Below are 26654 nucleotides of genomic sequence, written 5' to 3' on the forward strand. Positions count from 1 at the left end.
GTATAGGTTAATATATTCTTTTTGTTGGCTGATATGTTTTTTTTAAAAAAAAAAAATTTATATGTTCCTTTTGTTGGCTGCTATAAGAAATCAGTTGGCTGATATGTTTCTTTAGTTGGCTTATATCTTTATTTTGTTAACTGATATGTATATTTTAATTGTTGGTTTATATGTTTCATTGTATTGGCTGATGTGTTTATTTTGTTGGCTTACTTGTTGCTTTTGTTTGCTAATTTCATCCTTTTATTGGCTGATATGCTTCATTTGATGGCTGATATGTTCCTTCTGTTGGCTGATATGTATCTTTTATTAGATGATATGTTCCTTTTATTGGCTGATATGTTTCATTTGTTGGCTGATATGTTCCCTGTGTTGATTGATACGTTTTTTATTAATGTCTGATATGTCTCTAATGTTGACTGATATCAGACATCAATTGGCTGTTATATTCAGTTTAATGGCTGATATGCGTTATTTGTTGGCTAATATGATTAACAACATACATTATACTAGTATTTTTATTTCCTCCTCTCTCCTCTTTCCCCCTCTTCCTCTCTTTCTTTCTCTCTTTTTCAAATGAGAATTGACACCCAAACAGGTCCAGTTGTACGAGAAACTCGCAATAGGACATCAATAGCAGAGTTCCCTTTCTTGTCTTCCCTCATCATACCACAGTTGTGGATTGTCCAAATTCGTTCACTTTTAACCAATGGGTTCTCACTGAATTGTATTGTCGAAATTTCTGCAAGTGACTCATCTACTAACACCTCCACTAATGAAAGATCATTCACAATATCGAATGCATGTAATTCACCAGCTACAATTGCAACCCAAACCACCTCCCACCATTAGCAGCCCGCACCGCACATCACAGCCCCTGCTCACGTTAACCAAAACAGCTCCCACCAGCCTACGCACTCACCCACAACTCCAGCCAGCACAACCGTACTAAAGCAGCCCCAGCCACCCTCACCAAGCCACCAGCAGCAAAAACAACCAGCCTACTCCCAAAAAACCTCAACCGCCGCCACCAATCGAACCTGCAAACCGCCATTACCAAGAGAACTCCACTAGCACCAAAGCGAACTCCACCAGCACCCGCAAATCGCACCGCTTCATCTTCGTCATCTACTTTTTCAGGGGTTTTTGATTCAATCGGAAATCATTTTCTTCGATTTGGTTGGCTGATTCAAGCATAATGATGTTGTTTTGGGAATTCTGAACCCTAAAATCTCAGTTTTCTTTGAGAATTGAAATGAATGGGTGGGTTTCTTAGGGTTGTTGTGTTTGAAGTGAAAATGGGCCGCCACACTAAATATTGGGTGCGGACTGAATAGACACAATAATAAATAGTTTGTGATCAAAGTTTAAAGACATATTGCGTATATGGTTATTATAGAAAAATAACATGTAATACATATAACGGAAAATAATGACTAAAACTTTTCCTTTTTTGTTTTTGAAACCACAAAATATTAGTATAAGGTAATTATTATTAGGGAGATTGAATAGACACAATAATAAATAGTAGTAAGTTATTTATACTTTGAATAAGAGGTTTTATAGACTTGTTATATCTTTACTTATATAATGTCAAGCCATGGTGGGGGAAGGATGGTACGTGGCATTAACATGTTGTATCTTTGAGCTTTGATAAATTTAATAGTTAGGGAAATGAGAATATTGTTAATTAATAAATGGTCATATGATATCCATCTTAGTTATTGTGTGATTGTAATGTATCAGTTTCTAAATTATAACGAGTAATATATATATGTAAGAGTAAAAATTGTAAATGCGTTTTTTGTTTGAAAAGGTTGGGAAAAATCCTACAAATATAACAATTAACAACAAATGAAAAGATAAAGTAGAAAGTGTAAACGAGGGGCTAGGCCTCGAAAACAAAGGGGAAAAACAAATTAAGTAGCAACAAGATGTGGCCAAGCACTCTAACTATGTTTTTATGAATAATTCTCTCTAATTCCGTAGGTGGAATTTGAATAATTTCCATCTTCGCAGTTTAATTCATTACAATATTTGACAAACAGTTTGCTGCCATGTTGCCCTAATGGGAGACCTCCCACGTATCTCCTTTTATCATTTAACAAAAATTGTTGATTAGATGAACGCAATCCCTCTGTAAGGCACCAAGCTTTGTAAAGCTAAGATATCCACTTGATTATCTGTTTATAATAGTTGGCTAACGCCTATCCTTAGTGTTAGATTTAGTCCTATTTCTATATCCTTAACTTCAGCACAAAGAAAATTCCAAATACAGTAGAGAAAGCATATTTATTATAAAATTTCATTGTGATTTTGTATAACTTTCCTTTCTTTATTGACCTAGGGGAGCCTCAACTAGCGTTGCACCATCGGTATCTAAGGCGAAATAATATGGAAGGGGAGAGTGGGAGACCTTTATAATATGCGGGTGTTAGTAGGTCATCTCCAAGAGCTCTCCATATTATTTCAAAATGGGTTAGGAGGAGGTTTGTAATTCTATAAAGTTGACTAGGACATCGATCATTGACGCGACTAGATGTACCATGATTTCTCCTATTCGATATCTATCATAAAGCTAGCTAGGCTAAATAAATAAAGTTGGTCAACTCTCTCATACATAAAGAAAAATTAAATGAACAAGTGTAACAAAATTAACCATAACTTTTATATAATACTTTATCATCACATTTTTTTTTTCTTTTCATTAAAAAATGTACATTATTATTCTTTCAAAAAAAATGTACATTATTATACTACTTCCTTTTAATTACATTAGTTTTTCCAAAAAAAATTACACTACAAAAGTAGTTCATTTAAATTACATTACAGTATAATACTAGTTAAATAACATTAGATTTCCCAAAAAAATTACATGAAATTAGATGTTCTATTACATTAGCTCCCCAAAATAAACACTAATGTTCAATTTAGAATTACATTACCCTTCATGATATTGGAAGTCATCCGACAGCGGGTGGTTAAAGATTTCTTCCATGGTTGCTTCTTGGTTTTTGAACATGTTATCAAATTCAGACGATTCAAACGAACATTGCAAACTCTTCTCGCACACCACTTGAGGGTTTTAGCCCAAGTTCCAAGTTAATCTTCATCCCACTTCCTCTTACAGTTTCAGCTTGTTGTGGGTTAGGAGTTGGAGTTCCATGAATCCTCAAGTTCCAAGGATCATTCGGGTCAAATGAATCCCTAACCTTTTGTTTTCCCTTAGCTGTTGCTGTCTTTTTAGCTTCTCTCTTCAAATAATCTCTCTCAACTTCATCCAATGCATTCAAGAAAGACTCAATCCCAAACACTTCTTCATCTTGATTCAAGATCGGGGGTTCCTTTAATCTCTTTTCAATGAACTCTTCCATTGCTTTGAAAAGAAGATTGTTTGGGAAGAGTTCCTTAGCATGGTTCAGTTTTTCAGCCATCTTTGACAATACCCACCTAAAGTCTCAGCCAGATCAATGAATTCCTCCATGAAATGCTCCTAAAAAATGAACATAAGGTATAAATAATATGAACATTCAGTATTCTTCTATGAACATTAGAACAAATATTATCTATAGTTATGTGATGAGATATTAAATGAACATATATAATAAATAAATCAACATGAGGTGTGTTTATATGAATATAATATATGTTAAAGATAAGAACATAGAAACTATTATTATATGACATGAGATGTTTTTATATGAATATAATATGTTAATGACATGAACATGCCAAAAAATTCAATTTATAAATAAAGTTAATAAATTATGAACATAAGAGAAACATTATAAATATATGATATTAATATACCTTATCAGTTTTCTCGGGCACATTTTCTTGTTGTTCTTCAGGTCTTTGGAGGATCCTTGGCAACACAGTTCCTAATCCATAACCTTTGTTCTCCAATTTCATTCTTTTATAAACCATATCCTTGTTCCAAACAGAAATGAGAGGCGGAGTTCTTGTTGGTGAAATATTTTTTCTTTGCACTCGATCAAAGTAAAACAACTAAACAAACATAAGAATAATTCTTATAAGGATATGAACAATTAATAAAAAAAAAATATGAAAAACTTAATTGATCATATAAACATAAGTAATAAAGTTATGAACAAACTAAATATATAAATGAACAAGCATACTAGCTATTTTGAACAAAAGTAAAAAAATTATAAACAAATTATACATAAATGAACAACAACCATAACATTATGAACAACAGTAATAAATTTATGAACAAATAGGAATGCCATTATGAAAGGCAATGGACCCTTATAGAACTCTTTTGTGTTGTTTTTCCAATCAGAGCTTGTAACCATCAAGCTATCAAGTACGTACTTGCACCAATTAAATTCCTTGATTTTATAACAATCGCAAAACGAATACAGGAACTTGTAATCACAGTGGATGCTTTGGCTGCATTTCATCAAACAGTTCACAGATAGCACAATGAAATCAATGACAAATATTTCAATTGCTTCACCCATGTTCTTTTCAATAGACACAATTTTGGCAACCTTCTTCTTCTTCTTAATTTTTTTTCTCCTTTTCTTCTTCCTCTTCCTCAGGTTCATACTTTCCCAAAATCAGGTGTGTTTTGGGGCTTCCAGAAGTAATGCAATAAGCTTTTCTCCATCTTGTTAAAAGACTTTCTTCCTTTTCTTTATCGTTAAATTCAACTGTTTCTTCAACTTCTTTCACAATTTTGTCCCCTCTTGGGATTCCATATACTATTTCTACATCCTCTTCCCAAATCTCAATAGAAGGTAGATACAATGTGCAATTGTTTTCTTCAAAGCTCTTCACAAGCCATGCACAAAATTTTTGGTCATTTTGTAGGAGGCTAAGATCTAGTATAGATCCAAATCCCATTTGTACAGCAAGTTCTTTTTGAGGCGGGCTCAAATGTTTTACATACCTCAAGAATTTCAAATTGCCAACCCTAACTCCTAACCTATCTTCATCATCCAAAATAGCATCCTCATCATCATCTAGATTCACCACTTCTTCTTCTTCATAATTGTAATCTGTTTTTGTTTTTCTCTTTCTTTTATTTTCATTTTTCTTCTTTTTCTCAACTTTTTCCTCCTGCAACACCTTCTCCTTCTTTGGATTTCTTACTAATTTCTTTGAACTTTCTCTTTTAACTCTTTCTCTCTTCTCCTTCTTTGGATTTCCTACTGATTTCTTTTTTGTAGCAACATGTTTTCTTCTCAATTGAGGTATGTATCAAGAAATGAACAAAGTCATTAAAATATTGAATATAAAGTAACAGTAAATGTACATGTAGCTGCAACATATGTATTTGAATAAAAATAAAAATGAACAAAATATAAAATAAAAATGAACATTAAATGTCTTACTTAGCAGCAGCAATTGCAAGAGATTCTTGTTCAGAAGCAATGGCAAGTTGTTCAAGTGTAATTTTTTTTTTCTTGGGTTTAGCTCTGTGAAAATAATATGAACATGAGAAGAAAAATAATTAATAAAGTTTAGATTAATATGAACATGTTCAAATAATAGTGTATAACCTTGTTATTTCTAGTGTAGGTTGCTTTGAGTCTTTTCAGGTTCTTAATTAGTTTGGTTAGCACCTTGTTCAGAAGCATTTGGAACTAGTTCATTTCTGTGTCCAAATAAAGAATAGTTAGTTTATGAACTACAAATAATATACTTACATTCTTATTACATGAAAGTGAATACCAACATTAAAATTATGAACTATATATATATATATATATATATATATATATATATATATATATATATATATGAATTTTTTATAAAATTACATAAGTTTATGGATTGATGTAAATGTGAACAAAAGCAATCAAAATAAGAACATGAAGAGAACAAATATGAATTTAAGGAAACATTAATGGAATTGCATACCCTTTAGGAATTTCTTTTTGTTATTCAGAAATTTCTTTTGGTTATTCAGCACTTTGTTCAGTAGGCTGCTTAGCACCTTGTTCAGAAATTTCTTGTGGATTTTCATAAATTTCTTTAGGTTGTTCTTCATAAATTTCTTTAGGTTGTTTTTCATAAATTTCTTGTGGTTGTTCAGCACCTTGTTCAGTATGTTCAACACCTTGTTCAGTATGTTCAACACCTTGTTCAAAAATTTCTTGTGGTTGTTCAGAAATTTCAGTAGACTGTTAGCACCTTGTTCAATATGTTCTTGTTCATAATTTTCCTGAGGTTGTTCACAAGGATTTGAAGATGGTTCTTCATCTCTGTTTATAAATTGTAATACATAATAATTATAATTTTTATTCCACAATAGTGAACAAAACCATTAATCTATATGAACATTAAGTGAAAAAAAAATACAAACATTAAGTGACTTTAACAATGAGCATTAGCAATTACAATGATTATAAATTTGATTGGAAAGACAAAAAATTATGAACAATTGAGAAAAAGATTAATTAAAATGAATCTCACATGCATATTATAAATATAATATGTGAATAATGGATCTCGCATATTAAAATATTTTGATATCTTTTATCTTTTATCTTGTTTTCCTAGAATTTAAGTTAGGGAAGGAAACTCCATTGCTTGTATTATAAATTGATTGCTAGTGTGTTAATGGAAATCAAGCCAAAGTTTATTCACAATTCACAATTCTACAATAATATTAATTAATTAATAATTATATATAAATAATAATTAAGACAATACAAATATGCAGCCTTTTCTGGTAGTTATTAAGACGGCCAATTAAAAAGGGAAATTTGAACAAATCGAAAGGTAATTCGATGTTTGGATGAGTGATCCTTCCCGAATTGTATATACAAATCTTTCACTGAAAATTGCAATCCAACAAAAACAGAAAGGCAGCGTTGAACGAATAATGTGTGCGATAATCTACACCGTCATTGATACTCTTATATTAGTATAACCATAATTAACCAGAGTGCACTATAAAATACTCCGTACATAATAACTCTGATTCAAGATCAAGAGCATACAATTACAAACTTATATTGTGACCTAAAAACAATATGGGCAAAATAGGCATACATATATAGGGTATATAACCCTTAGATTTCCCCAACCACCCACCCAATGAATACACTTACAAAAACCTAACATTCGGCTTTGTGTCATACTGCTTGTTTCCGGTATTGGAAAAGACACAATTTATTGTGCACATTCATTTAGCCAATGCTCCATCACATCACAAAAATGTAGATGAGAACTAACAAGTTTTTGTTGATGGAATATGTGAAACAACAAACGTATACTCCTATATAAAGATATAAGTTTGATTAGTAAGATAACTATTGTATTCAAGTAACCCTAATCGAGTATTTAAGCTTTCATTACTCGACTCGCAAATAATAAGCGACATACCATAAATCCATAATGTAGATATTAATAAAGAATATGATGTACATACCATGATGTAAAGAATATGATGTAAATACCATGAGTTGCGGGAGTACTAATCTAATGATATGTGTGAATAAGTATATAACTCTAGTGAGGAATATTAAAGATCTTAATCAGTTGTGCAATATCTCATAAAAAACAGTACAATATTAATCAATTAATAAGTACGACATGCGTATTAAGTTAACAACACGACCGGTTTTACGACCTAAAATTGGTTTATTATATGCATGTTATATTGTTAACTACCTATAATAGATGTGTACGAAATGAATTAAGTATACGACCATTTAATATTACATGCATATTGCAACCATGCATGAATTTTACATTGCTTAAGTTTGCCTATTGACCTCCTACTCTTTAGCATCTTACTAACAAGCTAAAATAATGGATGTTGAGACATATCATAACAAATTTACAATGCTTAATAGGTAACAAAAAACAACCAACTACTTTCACCTTTAACATTGAATGAAATATGTGACATCACTATCACTTTGAGTTAACTTGAGGTTCTAACATTTGAGTTTGATAATGATGATCATTGAATGAAACAAGTGGAGTGAATGTGTGAAGGTTGATTTGCCACAAAACCCGCAAGTTGGAGGAAGCTAAGCTTTGACATTGAATGCTAAAGAGTGAAAAGTCACTTCAATTTATTTTGGCAAAGAGTGACTCAATAATATGTCATCATGCATCCCTAAAAATGAGGTTGACTTATGTCCTCTAACAAAATCAATAAAAAAAGACATTAGTGTTTTTATCATTAACCAATGCATATATTTCCATAAAATTGTGTTTACCATATACTCTACAATGCACTACTAACCACTAAAATTTACGAAACATAATTAAGGAAAAAGTTTCAAGCAAAACTAATGAACAAAATTATAAATGTGAATGTGAATAGTTTAAAACTGTAGTATTATGAGACGCAAATTTTTCTTAGACATTGCGTACTCAACACACTCAACAATAACTACGTCCAGATTTTTTATGATATTATTTTTAAGGAACAACTATCCATTTTTAATAAGTTCCATGTCTCAAACTAAATAAATCAGTATATGTAGTAAACAATATTCAAAACAACATAGGTCTACATGCAGAACATGTATCTAATACTTTGAGTGTTCTATTTATCTTTTGTAACACTGTTAAATTACGGATAATATAACGACCAATAGTAACATATGCCTAACTTTCTTATCAATAAATGAAAACAAAAAATACACTATGCCGATCTAAACAATGGAGTTATTTGGTTGTGCACTAGTGATAATGATGAAGAATTGCTCAACACGATTCTAACATATCTCAACATTAAATAAAAGGTAAAAAAGCTGAACATCACCATTTTAATTTTTTTAAAAAAAAAACCTAAACAAGCTTACGTACAAACGACTTCATATTGTTTTTTTCCAAATAGACGTGGTTCAATTTGGATCCGCTGCAAAGTTTGACAGAGTACATAACACTTCACATTTTATCAAACGAATAAAGTAAACAACTTAAAAACGTAAAACAAAAAAACGATTAAAAAGTGGACACCAAAATCCTCTAAAAAAATTGACGGCATAACATATCCTCAAGACCAGTTATAATTGGATGAATTACCTTACAAAACATCTTTATTAAATCTCAAGAATTGGATAATGGTTCGAGTCAAGCACCCCAAGCTCGTGGGTGACTCGCTTGATAAGCAATCCTACCCAGTAATACACGAGTGGTATGCTTTAATAGAACCAAGCATAATTCCAATTAAAAAACTTTTAAAAATTTATGTAAACAAGTAAAATGAATAAAAGTACTTTTAAAAGCGTTGTCCAAAAAAATTAATAAAAGTACTTTTAAAGTTTATGCTAACACCTCAAACTCAAGTTAAGGGCAAGTTAAGCATTACATTATAAATCCAAATTCAATCTGTGGTTAGTCCACCTATCATATTTAAGTATGTTAAATAGTAACAACTAGGCTTATAAATGGGATGCTGATAAGGGCTATTAGGGCAAACTCAAACCCATAATGAGCTCTAATGCCTGTTCATCAAGCTCCAGTGATAAGAAAGTGTTATGTGAACACAGAATACCTGCCAAAATTAGTGCCATCCGTAGGGGGCATAATGCTGGAAAACGCTATCTACATTGTCCTTACGGACAGGTAATAATGTCTTAATCGTATTTTATTGATAACTTCATCAACAATGACACCTAACATTATAATCATAATTGTTTCAGGGTAATGCAAAGAGATGCGGTTTTTTCGAATGGGAAGAAGAATCTATGTCTGAGAGGAACACTGGGAATGGTGAATTAGTTGATAAGATTGAGTCCCTCGTGGATGAACTGAAGGCCGAATTAATCAACACCATTTCATTGGTGGTTAGGTTATGCAACGAAAACCTTGGACTTACTAGGAAAAACAACTTACTTGTTGTAGTTTTTGTACTATCTTGGGTTTTGATTGTTGTGAGTATGTATTTCAAATGGTGAGGAATTAAGCAGTAGAGTTTGCAATATTGATATTTTGTGTGGTGATTATGTACTTTGAGATAGAATTTAATTCTCCTTCCAATTTAACATGGTTAGTTTGAAATAAATGAGTTTTGGTAAAATGAACTAGTACATAATCACCACAAAATGAACTAGTAGGTCGTTTGATTTTACTCATTATGCACTAATATTGGGCTAATTCAGATGTCTTTCAATAACATAACATAAAATACAAATACATTATTTAAACAGTTGATAAATACATTACCAACTTAACACATAACATAAAAACCATTTCGATTAAAGTACCGCCACAAATTACGACGGAGTAAAAAAGTCTTATAAATCATGGCAAATGAGCCAGCACTAAATATCTTTGATGGACGATGAAATTAAGCCGCCACAAATCAGAATAACACACGTCTTGAACTTGGATGACCCTGCAAAGTTTGGTTTCCATTAGTTCAATAGATGTTAAGTTAGTAAAGTTTTTCTATTAGTGTTTGAAATAATGAAAATGTACTTTATATATTTTATTTAAATTTACCTTAAAGTAGACATCTGCCCTCACAAAGTCAGTAAAAATTGGCCTCTGATCACCAGCAAGAACGTCGTTTAGCCACATTACCACCACACCACCACATAGCCCGTCTTTTGATGGGGAGTAGAAGTAACGATAATTACCAGGAAGTGCGTTGATAAGGGACTTTGTGTTTTCATGCCCTTGCCTTGTTTCTAACAAAACAACAACACCAGGCTTGTGAAGCTCATATAGTGATTGAAAATGCTGAACAATAGATGGTCGTGCTAACCCTCTTACATTCCAGCACACAACTATAATGTCGGGTGGAATAGATACATTACTTCCACTTGCAAGATATAGGGCCTTTTCACCGTCAAATGTTGTTAGGTCAACTTTATAGTACCCAGGAATAGACTGGGCATATTCATCGAACCCTACCCATAGGTGAAAAATGTGTGGAGATGGAGGCAATTTAACTACTTGACAAGCATCCGTGTATGGGCCAATACACAAACGCACTGGCTCTTCACCTAGATCAAACACTGGAGCATCAAAATTTCCTGGGGTTGTTCACAAGGATTTGAAGATGGTTCTTCATCTCTGTTTATAAATTGTAATACATAATAATTATAATTTTTATTCCACAATAGTGAACAAAACCATTAATCTATATGAACATTAAGTGAAAAAAAATACAAACATTAAGTGACTTTAACAATGAGCATTAGCAATTACAATGATTATAAATTTGATTGGAAAGACAAAAAATTATAAACAATTGAGAAAAAGATTAATTAAATTGGATCTCACATGCATATTATAAATATAATATGTGAATAATGGATCTCGCATATTAAAATGGATCTCACATAATAAACATAAAATTGAATAAATGCAACTAATAAGAAAATTTTAATTTACAAGAAATGAAGTAATGAACATATGAACAAATAATATGAACATGTATAATAACAGAACGAACAAACTTGTTATTTGGACTTCTCTCATTATCATTTTCAACTTGTTTTACTAAATACTTCAATATTTTGTGATCTACAATTGGACTTTTAACACCTTTCTTGCCTTCGATTTGAAAATTTGAGAAAATGGGTTGTTAAATCAATTTAGGGTATTTCATCAAAAATTCATTTCCATAAAATCAACAATATAATAATGAATTATTCGCTTCTAACAAATTTATACTTGCATCGTGACTTCATCTGTATTATATAGTACTTGTTTGTTGTGATGTTCCACACACAAAAAGATAGTCTGTATATTTAAAATTTTCTACACAAATTACACAATTTAACCCCATAGCAAGTAACTTCTAACAAATGTAAACAATGTTCAATGTAAAATAAGTAAATCTTCATGTAAATTTACCTCTTTTTTGGAGAATCTGGTTGATTTTTGAGTTTTCTTGAATATCCATGGCGATTTTCAATATTTTAGTGAGATAAAATTATAGAGAGGAGAGAGAATGTGAAGTTTGTTTAAGTGAATATGTTGAGAGAAGTTAGGGCTTTAATTATGATCTGACAATTTTTTTGAATGTATGGCTGTTAAAGGGAGTAAGAAGGAAGTATGTTGATTTGGGCCTTCCTTTTTTAAAAGCTGATGCGTATTATGAGCCTGTTGCAGCTATTCTAGCTGTATCAGGGTACAACCTAGACCTCTTATCAATTTAACACAACGCGTAACTTATGGGCCGAACCATATAAACTCAGCACAACACACAATCTCCTGGCAATCCTGACCTAAACTCGATGACCCGACCCATGACCAGAATTTGACCCGAAACCCGAAATCAACCCAACCCGACCCATACCCGACCCAAAGTGGAATTGACCTGACCTTGACCCGAAACCCGAAACAACCCGACCCGACCCGACCCGAAATGACCCGACCTAAAGTTGACCCGAGACCCGGAGTGACCCGAGACCGAAGTTGTCCCGACCCGAAGTTGACCCTATACCCAAAGTGACCCGACCTTTAACTTGAATTAATTGACCCAAATAGACTCGAAACCCAAAGTGACCCGAACTAAAATTACCTTATACCTGAAATGAGCAGAATCTATTTAAGTTAACGATTTGACCTGAGCAAACCGAAATAGAAAATAACCGCAATCAAACTGACTTAATTTTTTTTTATTAATTTGTAATGTGTAACAGTGTAAGTATTTTACATATTTTGAGATTCTTGGAATACAAAATCCTCTAGGCCACTTGAGTAAAAAACGCTTCAATGGAAAATGAGATGAAGTGTGTAGAGATTAGAGAAGAGTGAAGACAAAAGAGAGAGATTGGACTCCTAATTTGCAATTTGCAGTAAATTTAATTTCTAACGAAGCATGTCATAACATATATCTGATCGAATCGGTTAAGAAAAGTTCACAGCGCGAGTAAGTGTACTTGGCGTCCATCCACGCGCTACTACTCTTTAAGTCTTTATTAGAAAAAATATAGTCTTGTCACTCTTGTGTCATTGTGTGTAATTGTTGAAATCGCCACCACAATAAATATTTTAAGAATATTCAATTGGTAAATTATAATGTAAATTACTAGTAATTATAATAGGAAGTCTATTATTGATCAATTTCCTGCACTGGTATGCCTGCATACATGTATCAATGTATGTCCACTTAAAATTAATGGAGCGCTTAAAAAACATAGATTATTATAAGAATAATACAAAGAAATTATTACAATAGTGAACAGTGACAATGATAAAAAGAGTATTAAAACTAAGGTCAATAAGAGAGTGAGGTATAACTTAATTAGTTAGAGCATCCCTCTTAGTTTCAGGAGATCCTAAAAGTGATTCTCAATCTAAACACCAAAAAAAAACAAGGTCAATAAAAGTCTAACAATTACTGTATTCCATGAAAAAAGTAGCCTAAATAAATATATTGAGTTTCTCGTCAAAAAATAAATAAATATATATATAGAGTTGAATTTAACCCAATGCATCGACCCGAATATGATCCGACCCGAAAATTGACCTGACCCGAATCGAAATTGACCCGACCCGACTATCAGTTGACCCGAAATTCGAAATGACCCGACCCGACCCAAAATGACCCAACCCATACCCGACCCAAATAACCCATTTACCAGGTCTAACATAATCCAGTACGACCCCACGACCATCTTTAATTACTACTTTTCTAGCTTAGTCAAATTCACCCGTGGTTTGTGAGTGAAATGGTTTTGAAAGGTTATTAAAACTACAACTAGGGCCAGTCTCCTTAATTCAACAGCCATCTGGGCAAGAGAACGAACCAGGAGAAAGAAAAAGTATCATTTGAAAAGGCTGCGAATTTTCTGAAGATAATCTTCTGCATTTGGCATTGGTGAGCTTTGTATATCTTTATTTATATGCTTAATTTCAAGCAACTACAAGTATAAGTTTTTCAGCAAATTATTACTTTTATTTTTGTAAAAAAAAAGGGAACTTTTTTTTTTTTTTTTTTAATTTTTTTTTTTATATATATGTTGTTCATGGGCTAATCAGATTGTTATCTAGTGTTCAATTACTGATTTGAATTCAATTCTATGAACCCAGTTCGATTATAAAGTGAAAGATGGAAGAAATTTGAGATATTTGCGGTTATAATTGGATTGAATTTTAGGTATAAGAAATTTGATTTGGGTGTATTTTATTAATGATCAGGTTAGAGTTTATAATTATCTTTTATAAATCATGTAATCGTGAGATTGCTGAGGATTTTATATTCTGCAATGTGATCAAGAGAGTTTTAAGATTTGCCATTGTGATTGATTTTAAATTAATATTGTATATGTCTGGAAATAACTTTTTACATACGAACTACGAAGTATGCTATTTTGAATTGTACGTATTCGATTGTTCGAGGTTGGTGTTAGTTTATGATTGGATTTCTTAATGTGCTGCTACATGGGTCAAGTGATGAGGAGAGCATAAGAATGAATTGGCTAATATAAAGGGTTTAGTATTGAAATTTCGTCAAAGTTTCAATTGTGGGGTTGGGATCGTGTGACGATCAATTACTGATGTAGGAACTGAATGGTTTGCCTTGGTGAAAAAGAGCTTGGTTATGCAAAAGTACGCGTGATTTTGCGAATTTAGTAGGAAATAAAGTTTCATAATTTTATATAGCTTTGAGAGTCTGAATATAGGTATAAATCTTCACATGAATTTGAAGTTAAACGCACGAGGTGTGAATGTGTGATAACTGGTTCGCAGTTGAGGTTTTCTCAATGCTTGGTAATGGTAGCTTTGTGCTTTATTAACTTTTATGCTAAGCTTATGTGTTAAGGAGAAGGTGAGCAGGTGATGATGTCTGGTGGGTTCTTTTGTTTACTAGGTGGAAGTCTGCAGTGTTTATTCCAAAATGTTGTCTCCTTCCTTAGATGGAGTAGATGATATCAGACCTGTCAGGAAGTAGCGTAAATTGCTAGTCTGATGTCTTCAAGTGTGGGAAACTAAGTTAGAAATTTATGTTATAATAGTAGTGATTTTGCTGTCAAATTTTTTTTAGTTACCCTAAAACCTCAAGTAGTCCACTTGGCACTTTAATGTTGGACTTAAACCATGCAACGCTTTTCATAAGATAGCTGAATGACCTGAACTTACCACTGGAACAAGTATCCATGTATGACAAGATCAGTGAAGTCTAAGAAACATGGTATATTAGGTAATTTTGTCAATAACTACCAATTAAAGCACGTGTTTTGGAAACAACTACCTATTAATTTTTTTTTTTCAAACAACTACCACAAAGTTGTAAAAAGTTTAACTAGCACTACCACTACCACTCTAACAATTCCGGCTAGAATCTTCGGCATGTGGGTTCCACTTTATTAGAGTGGTAGTGCTAGTTAAACTTTTTACAACTTTATAAGCATGTGGGAAAGGTAAAAAGTGGGTCCCACATGCCGGAGATTCTAGCCGGAATTGCTAAAGTGGTAGTGCTAGTTAAGCTTTTTACAACTTTGTGGTAGTTGTTTGAATTTTTTTTTTTAATAGGTAGTTGTTTCCAAAACACGTGCTTTAATTGGTAGTTCTTGACAAAATTTCCGGCATATTACTATGACGTACTTAGCCATCTATATGTCGAAGTATATTCATTCGTATTATATAATGCATAGTATATTTTCGCTGATCACTCTAGGCCAGTCATTTGATGATTGAAAAAAGTTGTGAATAGATGGTTAGGTAACTTTTAAAGTTGCATCTTATGGAAGCTGTGTTGTCAAGGCAGAATTAGGTGATGACATTTTCATAGTATAGAGCATTTGGGGTACAGCACAGTTAAAAAGTACTGGAATATCTAAACAGAGTAGGTCAATTGGCTGAAAGGCCCTTCTTAAACATTGCATTATGTGAAGGTAATTGAGGTGATAACAGAGAAAAGCGGAAGGTAAAAGTTGAAATTTTTACATCAAATACTTCATTGTTTTACTAAAATAGCTTATGATACGGAAAAATTATAAGATTTTTTTTAAGTAATCAATGTCTAATATTTTTTCTAAGCTCATTCTATGAAATGAGTAAGATTTTAGGTGTGGCATCTTATGCTGTTTCATCAAGCTACATTTTGTTCATTCTATTTGATATGTCAAATTTGTAGTTAAATATCTTCTGCCATCTTTGAATGATGGAACCGGATTATCAAAATCACTTTAAAGATCCAGAATCCTCTGCTATGCTCAATAGTAGAGGTGTGACTGCTGACTCCAGAAACCAATGGAAGCAATTGGGGGAAGAGGAGAGAAAGATGGCAGTTCAGGAAGAGATGAAGAGGGTGCATCAATTGCCTGCTAATAGTAGCTATGCCATTCACCGTCGCCGTGTTCTCAGTAAATTATTCCAGCTCATGACTATTCAGGTAGGTGTAGTTTATTAAATTTTTTTTGTCTTTGGTATTGATGTTTACTTTTACCTCATACGAAATACATTATTACATCTATGTCCCATTCTAATAACCCTGTTGAATGTGTGTGTATCATGTTTTAATTGGCTTTTGCTTATCTTTTGAGCTATATTCATTGGCAAACCTATATTTTTTTTTAGCAAGTTGCCGACCCCAAATCTTTTTGGGACTAAAGCTTTGTTGTTGTTGTTGTACTTTGCTTGCAAGATGTTACTTCCATGCTTAATCATTATGCTGAGCAGACATGATTTCCTGTGCAAATCATCATGTTCTTGAGTTTGTTATTAGCTATGGACCTAGTGTCCTTAAAGGGCTGAAATTCAAAGAAATCCCAAAAAGAGGTGTCATCTGATGGAGATTAGAGGCCGAAGGTGTGACTATATGTAAATTTTTTTTTTGAAAAAAAAAAACAAAAAATAAATATATATATTAAGGTTATGAGGATTAACCTTTAACCTTGCAAGGTTTCAGGGAAGTTTTTTTAGTTGGAACCCTCCACTGCAACCCATGACTGTAGAGGTTTGTTTTTATGTAACTGTAACCCACCTTTTTTGAAGAGCAATGATGTTGTTTGGCCCTTGGACTGCCTTTTCTCAATTAGTTTTTATGGTGGGCTTGGTCATTTATCTTATGTTGTTATCACATAAGCTATAATCCCTTGTCACAAACAGAGTTAAGGTAAATAACTAGCTTGTGGTTCCAATCTACTACTTTCTCTGTTTCACTAGAATTGCAACTTTTGATTGTGGCACATATATTTAAGTAAGTGGAGACGGAATGCAAAAAGTAAAAAGTGAGAAATGTATATGAAAGAAGATAGAGATAAGGGAAGAGAGAAATAGTGGGCCAAGCAATTATAAATTAGGCATATATATGAAGTCGTAAAAGTTATGAAAAAAGAAAAGGTTGCAATTATTCTAAAGCATTCAAAATGGGCAAGTATTGCAATTTTAGTGAAACGGAGGATGTATGTAATTAGGTTGAGATGAATACAATGATTATTTTCTCTTAGCTTTGCTTCTGTCTACCTTTTATGATTGTCATGTGCTAAAATGAAACTTGTTGTGATGGGTTCTTGAAGTTTGGAGCTATGTATTGGAACTCTGCGAAATTTGAAATTTGAGAAATGTTTTTTAATTGCAAAGTTGTTGGCAGATGTGAGAGTTTCGCTTTGGCTTAGTCTAATATGGTGGTTGGAAACCTACTCCTAGCTTTTGATACAAACTTGAACTCTAGAATTAGCTGATTATGTCATTATGTTGTATAAAATGTATGGGGATGGTTGTTCCTCAGCATTTTATTTTATCACAATTAGGAAGCTTTAAGAAAAATGCTTATTATCCCCACAAAAAAAAAAAATGCTTATTTTTTGGACAAGCAAGCTACTAGTGCAAAAATTTACAGAAGCACTTGATGATCGTGAAATAAAGGGTGAAATACTGGAAAAAGGGTGCTGGAGGGGGGTTGAGTTGTCATGCAGAGTCAATAGCAGTCGTATTCACTGTATTTCTAATGCTTAGCTATTGTTGCTTAATATGTGAATGAGGATTTCTTTCTTGTTGGAGGCACATGTAGTTATCATTTATTACGAACCATGAAGATAGCATTACAATATAATCTTATCTTTAATCTAAGATCATTTGGGATTATGAAGTGGTCATAGCTTGGTGTGTGATTGCTGTATATATATATGTACATTATTTTAAACCTTCTTTAGACTTTTAGTCCCAGTGACTTGGGCTTGTGAAAGAAGTTGGAAGATTCTGATTTCTAACTGATTAATTGTTGATTGGTTTTTCTTAGAGATCTGCATCTGAGGATGAGGAGTTGGAGTTGCTTTTTGCTGGGCTGTCCATTTAAGCAGAAGGTAATGGCTGTGTGAAGTTCTTGTTACTTGTTTAAATGTCGATGCATTATTTTTTTCCCAATATTGGTTGATTTGATTCTGAAGTAACCAATTTTGTCAGGCCGTCAGGGCAGAGCGGGTACTTCTAGCTGTGTTTGCTCTCTAGGCAGGACTAGACCCACCTAGTTGCACTTAGAATAATAACATTGTTGCTAATGCTATTCTGATTTGATTGGTTTCTCGCTTGAATGGTTGGAATCTGTTGGACCTTCCTGTCACGATGAATGTTATGAAACCACTTCAATTTTAGTTGTTAATCATTGCAATCATCTTGCATCGTTCAAAGAAACAATCATGTTGATAGGACTGATGCTGAAATGACAGAAATCTATTGGGTCTTTCAGAATTTCAATTTCTTGTTTCCGTTGCTAGTTTTCATCTTGATTTCAGTATAGATAAATCGAATTCACAGCCAAGAACATTCTTTTTTATGAACCCATATACTAAATACTAATATTCCTCCTTGTGCAGGCTGAATCACTACAGGGTGCATCTGCAATTTTACTGTCACAGCATGCCTGCAGAGACATGAATGCTACAGAATGGAACCTCTATGTTCTTGACACTGTCCTTTGGAAGCTGCAACTTGTTATGATAAAATGTAAGGGAGTTCTAACACACACCACTTTTGATTTCCTAATCACAATTGCAAATATCACCGACAGTAGTTAATGTGTATAAAAAGTAGTGCTTTTCATGTGCTGATAGTTAAGCTCTAAGTTTCATAAATCATAGTAATAATAGTATATTAGTATGTGTTTGTTGTAGGTTCTATGATGGTCATTGTTCTTTCTTTGCAATTGATTTTATCTATGCCTTTCTGTATTCTTGGGTTTTTAATACATAAATTGTAGTGTACCCAAGAGTGTTCAAGAATAATAAAAATGTTAAACCGCAAGTTTAGCAAAAAATGCTTTGTAGGGAAAACTTGAGTAAAACTTGAGTTAATGAAATTCAAGCTCTCTACCCATTGTTGCCACATATTTTTGTATGCCTTTATAGATATTGTGGCGCCATATGTTTAAAACACATTGAGCTAATAAATTCAAACCGCTTATGCTTGCCTTGACTTACTTGGCTGTCACAAACCCTGATTGACTATCAACTCCACCTCTCCACTCTTGGTGCCAATAGGAATAGGCAAGAGTGCCAACAACCCATTTCTTGCTTGTGCTGCTACATGCTCACAATCTCTAGCTAGCGTCCTTGTTGCTGATCTTCAATAGTAAGTGCTATAACAAATAAAAATAACTCAAATCACGTACATGCCTTTTTTTTTTTTTTTGGGAACAAAAATCACGTACATATTTAATGCTGTATGTTTGCTAAAAGATGTTTTCTTGGCTCTTATTAAAAGAATAAAATACCATACACTGGGAAATACATCTTGCATAAAATTTCTATCCGAGAGTCATCTGTTAAAATTACTTTTTTAACACAAAAACGAAGCACGTGTACTTTGTAATTTCATATTACTTATGGGTAATTAGTACCCTTGAAGAGGTTCACAAAATCACTTTACATACAACATACACATTACAAAAAACATTAGAACGAAAGTACACATAAAATTATGCTTGCAACAAGGTAAGTGTAATTTTGAACTAGGAGCCAAACTCAAGTTTGGCTGGCATTTTGCAGATCCAAATTGTAATCTTTTGCTACACATTTAGGAGATTTGTAGTGGTAGTGATGATGTAGCAATTATCCTACTTGGAAATAACCATTTGGAAATTATACAAAATCACGAGTCAATGGGTGTTGTTAATGTTTATAGTTCATGGTATTTCATTTTTTATATTCTTGCTCCTTGTAGCCTTTTTGAAAATATGATCAATATTATCCCTTAGGATCATGTACAAAATCAGTGGACCATTTTTCAGCATCATGAACTTTCTACTTTGATATTGGCTTTGGCTGTTGCACAATTGCTGAAGGAGAATGGTAATTTTATTATCAGGCATATTCGAGCTCGAAAAAGAAACTTGGCTGCACAATTGCTGAAGGAGAATGGTATATTATCAGGCATATTCGAGCTCGAAAAAGAAACTTGGTTGCACAACAACTAGCAGCGCGCTTATGGCCTCGCCATGGCAATGCAAAACAAGCTTATGATGAAGACATTGGAGCCACTGCTTCTGCGCGTAAGGCAGAGTACTTGGCTCCTATTACATGCATGCTCTGCATTTTCATTTAATTCAAGAATGCAACATGATAACACATTCTTTTTTTTTTTTGTTTTTGACAATAGCATGATAACACATTCAAAGCTTTAAAAAAAAATGGGAAACTTGGTGATTATTTGATTGGTTTGAAATTTGTGCACCAATCTGTATAGGTTTTACTCACCTGTTTTTAATTACTTTCATCAATTACCTGTTACGTTGATTTTTGATACTTTTAACACTTTCTATGTACTATGACATTAGATTACTGTCAGTGTTAAAAAAAAAAGACATTAGATTACTGTTAATAACTTATTTTATTGTATCAAGGCCTTCATTAGTAAACTAGCATTTAACTTAAGTGATTTTTGTAAAAATGGAATATTCTACGAAACAATAATTTAAAATTAATTTAGATGCGTTCAGATAAAATAAATTTCATACAAATTCAGATAGTATTTCCTTTCCTTCACTAAGATTTTAATAAAAAATATGCATAAATCGTTTACATTTTTAAAAAGCAAAACCTATCAATTAATTTTTCAGAACCATTTGGCAAAAAGGGTTTATCATATTTTTAAATACCCATTTGACTATTTAGCCCTTTTACAAAGGGGAAGGTAGTAAGGACTTTTTAGTTTGCAGCACCATTAAAAATGAATTAATAATAATGGACTTGATCACAAGCCTTTGTGCACTAATAACAAGGGAAAACATATAAAGACAAGGACATTAAATCCCTCAAAACAACTACTCCTTTTGAAATAGTTTATAATAATATTAGAGATCATAAGATTAGTTTATTGTTAATTAATAGAAATTTGACAATAATTTAAAATAACTAATGTGGAAGGAAATGGGTTGAATATTGTATCCACTCTACAATCACCACTTTGCACTTTGAGCATTGCATCATGTGAAGAAGACAGTATAATTATGATTCATAATATTTTACTCCGTAAGTTGTGCGTTATCATGTTAATGCATGCATTGATTCAAGAGGCTAATAAAAAATTATAGATGAGGAAAGAACATTGAAGATTCTAACAAACATTTTCTGGAAATTCCTACCTTGGTGTGCACAATAATTAAGGAATCATCAATGGAAAATATTATTTCAAGATAACATTTTTGTTATCACTCGTGCTACTTAACACCATTACACCAATAGTAGCAAAATAACAAAATGTTGTACTTCAATCAGTATGATAATTCAATAGGTTTATATCATAGTAATTTAATTATAGAATATTAAGAGCACAATGTTATTTTTTTTTCTGTACAGTTGTACGTAGTATATGAATATACCTAAAAAAAAAAAATTCTTTTTAACAATAATATACCCGGAAATACATAATATATAGTTCATAGTGATTAAATAACTTTTATAAGTAGACTTTAATACGCTATCTTTACATGAACTGATTATACTTTATTAGACCTAATAAGCCATAATCGCCTATCATTATACCTGAAATTTATTTTGTAAGTTACAAAACACACCAAATTGACCAGTACAAGAGTAACAAGACCTACAATTGATTTGCACTCCTTACTTGCTTCTCAAAAAAAAAAAAAAAAAAAAAAAAAAAAAAGAATTGTACTTGAAATCACATGAACCTAAAATCCTAGATACATCACAAAATGATTAGCTTCATTACTTAATCATGATAACTTGACTACTTAAATGATATATTCAAATGTTATCCGATCCTAAATTGAAAGTTTTATAGATCCGACAATGAACCTACCTTTACTTCGGAGTATTTTGTACTAAAATTTGACCCAATTTTTACCATACCATATCTCTTGTATGTGGCTGACTACACCATGTGATCAGAGTTAGAGCTATAGGGGTTACTTGTCAGTGTTATAGTGTTTACTTTTTTTTAGTTTTATTAGGGTTACCTTGTCAATATTACAAAGGTTACTCCGTTAGTGTTATACGGTATTACTCTATTCATTTACAAGCTGCCACACGATTTGGTCAGCAGTACAGATTACACGTTATATCATAGTACCATACAATTATTCAAAAACAAAAAAAAAAAAAAAAAAAAAAAAAAAGTTACATTAGCATCAAGCCATCAACAAAACAAGATCCAACAAATTAGTAAAAAAAAAAGAAAAAATAAAATAAAATTAATCCCCCTTTGTAATAAGCAATAATGCAAATAATTTCAACAAATTAATCTCTTAACCCATACTCTTCTCTTAGTTAATAGATCCCTTTTTCCCGCTTCACTTTCGCTAAACCATACTCTCACGTTTTCCTTCCCCTTTTTTTTGCTCACCTCTTTCTCTCTTCCTCTCTCCTTCCTTCGCCGGAAAACGCTACTTTCCGCCGGGAACCGCCAATCTTCCTCTCCTACCCTTCTTTCTTCTCTCTCCTCTCGCCTTCATTCCGCTCTCCAAAACGCACTCTAACGCCGTCGTTTTAGCGCTTCCACCGCCACATTCACTGAGCGCCGCCGCATCCACCGCCGGATTTTTTTTCAGGTATTTAGTATTTTTGTGCTACTGCAATTCTTCTTAATAGGGGTATTTTTGTAATTTCGGGTTTCTGCAATTTTTCTTCATCAAATTAGCCTTGACCAGTTACCTGCCGGTCACCCTCTTCTTTTGCCGCCAATGTGATTACCGGCTACTTCCAGTTGTTCGCATTCTTCACCGGCTACATTTGCACCGTTTTTTCGCCGCATTGTTTATCTGGATTCAGGTGTATAATCTTTCCCCTTTTTTATTTTTTTTTATTTGGAATTGTGGTAATTTGTCAATTGTCATTATAATTACAGAAAAATGAAATTGAGATTTTCTTTTTGGCATGGAAAAAAATTAAAAAGAATTGATTTGAATGATTCAGTTGACCTATGAATTGATCTCAGTTTTGCTATACAATTTCGCTTAATTTGACAATTATGGTGGTATTAAATTTATGGGATAATTTGTGTTTTTTGTTAAGTTTGAAGGATAAGTGCTGCGAGACTAGTTGGTGAATTGTCCGATTTAGAAAATTTGGTTGTTCGTTATCGTTTTTTATTTTTTATTTATCAAAAATCAATAACAAGGATATGGAAACATTTTTTTTTTTTTTTTTTTGGTACAATGATGAATGATTGCTAGTTTTGCTACTATAGTGTATTGACAAAAACTTAGCAAGTACGATGTTTGCGAGTTGTATGGTTGTTGATATGATTGTCATTTGTGTTGATGCAGCTGAGACTTTGTTAGATGATAGTCAGTTGTATCTTGTATGATGTTATTGTCATTGTGTTGTTGTTAGTTACTCATTTGTCCTGTCATCCTATTATTTTTGTCCGCTTATGGAAAATTCGGTTTTCGTAAAAATAATTATTGAGCTCAAAGTGTAACAATGTAGTACACTTTCTACACTAGTACCTGTGGGTTTTTAAACATGAGCTCTCTTCTAAGTGGGACTAACAAATTATGTATAGTGCGAACTCAGTTATTAAACAAGGTCAATATGTATAGTGTGGACTCAGTTAGATTTTTATATTTATCATTAGAATTTGGGCAATATGTTAGAAATTAGAATGTATTAAAATTGAAGAGGGACGAAATTATTGGATGGAGGGCATAGTATTTCTATAATATACCAATTTGAAGAAATATCTGATTATTGGGATTTTTATCCAAGTTTTGACTGAGTTAATTTATGTGTGTAGGTTATTACTTTGAACTTGGAATGGTGGTTGTGTGAGAAGTACTGGAGATTCTTATTGAGAATTATTGAACCCATGGCAGACAGGAGCTCCTCTTCAATGGGGTTTTACTGTTGGAATTCCCTGTTTTATTGGCTTTGTCTAACAAGCATCCTCTTCCTACTTTCTTCCTTCTTTGTATTGCGGTCAACAGGCCGGCCACAATTTGTTTTTCGGCCTAGTTCAGATGCTAACATTGTGTCTGATAATATTAATTCTGGTGGAGGAGCTGCAGTATTCTGTGAAAAGTTTATAGCAGAACGTGGTGTGAGCAAACAAGTTCTGAAGGTTTTCATGTATGATTTGCCACCTGAGTTTCATTTTGGACTTTTGGATTGGAAACCTGAAGGATCTAATGTTTGGCCTGATATTCGAACGAAAGTCCCAAACTATCCTGGTGGATTGAATCTACAACACAGTATAGAGTATTGGCTTACACTTGATATCCTCTTTTCGGAATATTCTGGCTCTTCCAATTCTCGTGTTGCTGTGAGAGTGCGAAATTCTAGTGAAGCAGATGTGATATTTGTCCCCTTCTTCTCGTCGTTATCGTATAATCGCTTTTCAAGGCTGAGAAAGCAGGAAAGAAGCAGTTTAGATAAGCTTACACAAGATAAGTTGGTCCAATATTTAGAAGCTCAAGAAGAATGGAAAAGGTCAGGGGGTGTGGATCACATTATCATGGCTCATCATCCAAATAGTTTATTATATGCAAGGAACCAACTTTGGCCTGCAATGTACATACTCTCAGATTTTGGGAGGTATCCTCCAAATATAGCAAATGTCCAGAAAGATATCATAGCACCTTACCGGCATGTTATCAAGTCATATGTCAATGATACATCGACTTACGATAGCCGTCCAATCTTACTGTTCTTCCAAGGTGCCATTTACAGAAAAGATGTAAGTTCTCTTCATCATCTGATTTCCTGTTTGATGTTGCAATTTTTTTCTTTCTGTTGATTGCTATTGTGCACCACGGACTAGTTTCTTCTCACTCTCATCCTTGTGTAGCTATTGCCTTAATTCTCAATCTACTTTTTTGTTGTTGAGTGGCCTATGTTTTATCACTTGTCTAAGATATTAATATATTATATGGCTTACTTTGTGAAACAATAATGTGAATCATACTGTATTTCATTGTTAATTGTGGAAAAGTACTTTTCCTACTTCTCTTCTGTTGCAACTTCCATTAGCTTGTTTGAGTTGTTTTCCTTGATAACTTTTATTTGGCTATGTAACATTGAGCTCGTAATTATACTGTCCAAATGGCTTCATTTTCCGTGATTAGTTTTAGATGTCTTATCAACTTCAATGTGATCCTCAAATTTGGGTTAATTGTTTTATGCAGGGTGGAGTGATAAGGCAAGAGTTATTTTATCTCTTGAAAGATGAAAGGGATGTGCATTTTACATTTGGAAGTATCCAACGAGGTGGTGTCAATAATGCTACCCAAGGAATGCACTCCTCTAAATTCTGCCTTAACATAGCCGGTGACACACCATCATCAAACCGGCTGTTTGATGCGATTGCCAGCCACTGTGTCCCTGTTATCATCAGTGATGAAATTGAGCTTCCCTACGAAGACATAATTGATTACTCGGAATTCTGCATTTTTGTTCGTACTTCTGATGCCACAAAAGAGAAGTTTCTTATGAATCTTATTAGGGGTATTAGCAAGGAAGAATGGACTCGCATGTGGAGGAAACTGCAAGAAGTTGAGAATTACTTTGAGTTTAGGTATCCATCAAGGGATGATGACGCTGTCCAAATGATATGGAAGTCCATAGCACACAAGGTGCCTGCAGTGAAGTTGAAATTGAACCGAAATAGGCGGTATGTTCGTACCTCTAATGTCAGTGTGGATAGGGAACCTCCAGCTTTCATGGTGCCGCATAGTTTTTGGTAGGAATCGACGTCTTCTTTGGAGGCCTGCAATTTTTAGGGTCGGCCAAAGCTGCCTAACGTAGGTGAGAGACTACACTTACAGAAATTTTGTGATCATTTCAAACTCGAGGGAACAGAGCTTCATTTCCCCTCTTTAGTTACCACTTATGTAGCCAATGAGCCATCTTCCTAAATCGATTGTGTATAGACAATTTTTTCCCAAGGCATCGGCTATTTCTCGAAAGTAGACCGTTGTATGTTTTAGGAATTGGCAGTAAAGGAACACTTGAAGTTAATACGGAGTATGATTGATTCTTTTATTCATTTGGTGTCACCTTTTTTCCCTTTTATTAGGAATACATTTTTTTTTGCTTGATTTTATATTTTGTGCTATATTCTAAAAATTATTTCTCCTAGTTGTAGTGTAAAAAAAAAAAAAAAAAAAAAAAAAGCTTTGACTTTCCTCCAAAACAAAGAAGCTTTGACTTTCCTAAAAAAAAAAGAAGCTTTGACTTTCCCAAAATATTTCTATTGTACTATTTTGGCCATCTCTATTACTCCGTATATAAACAAACTTTAAGGAGTTTAATTAACGTCCATTTAAAATAATTACAGAGTATAATTTCTTTTTTCTT

The 26654-nt window shown here is 33.0% G+C and overlaps 1 protein-coding gene and 1 long non-coding RNA gene across 3 annotated transcripts; both read left to right on the top strand.

Moving 5' to 3' along the window:
- Positions 1-13620: 13620 nt before the first annotated feature.
- On the top strand, positions 13621-19156 carry LOC110693204. The gene is made up of 4 exons (XR_002505566.1): positions 13621-13777; positions 16037-16294; positions 18143-18206; positions 18717-19156. It is a non-coding gene; the product is annotated as an uncharacterized LOC110693204 (long non-coding RNA).
- Positions 19157-21631: 2475 nt separating this feature from the next.
- LOC110693205 (probable arabinosyltransferase ARAD1) lies at positions 21632-26343 on the top strand. Of its 2 annotated transcripts, none has more exons than XM_021870337.1 (4): positions 21632-22909; positions 22999-23129; positions 24097-25035; positions 25484-26343. In XM_021870337.1, the coding sequence occupies exons 3-4, from the start codon at positions 24169-24171 to the stop codon at positions 26039-26041; spliced, it is 1425 nt and encodes a 474-aa protein (XP_021726029.1). In that variant the 5' UTR covers positions 21632-22909; positions 22999-23129; positions 24097-24168; the 3' UTR covers positions 26042-26343. The 2 variants fall into 2 exon arrangements, with proteins under 2 accessions (XP_021726029.1, XP_021726030.1); XM_021870338.1 differs by having other exon boundaries at positions 23009-23129.
- The last annotated feature ends 311 nt before the right edge of the window (positions 26344-26654 follow it).

The sequence above is a fragment of the Chenopodium quinoa genome, unplaced genomic scaffold (genome assembly GCF_001683475.1).
Source record: "Chenopodium quinoa cultivar QQ74 unplaced genomic scaffold, ASM168347v1, whole genome shotgun sequence".
Taxonomy (NCBI): domain Eukaryota; kingdom Viridiplantae; phylum Streptophyta; class Magnoliopsida; order Caryophyllales; family Amaranthaceae; genus Chenopodium; species Chenopodium quinoa.

Excerpts from the sequence above, each read along its gene's own strand:
- LOC110693205 (XM_021870337.1), top strand. The coding sequence starts at position 24,169 with ATGGCAGACAGGAGCTCCTCTTCAATGGGGTTTTACTGTTGGAATTCC. Across the intron at positions 25,036-25,483 it reads GTGCCATTTACAGAAAAGAT|GGTGGAGTGATAAGGCAAGA; the intron begins GTAAGTTCTCTT and ends TGTTTTATGCAG.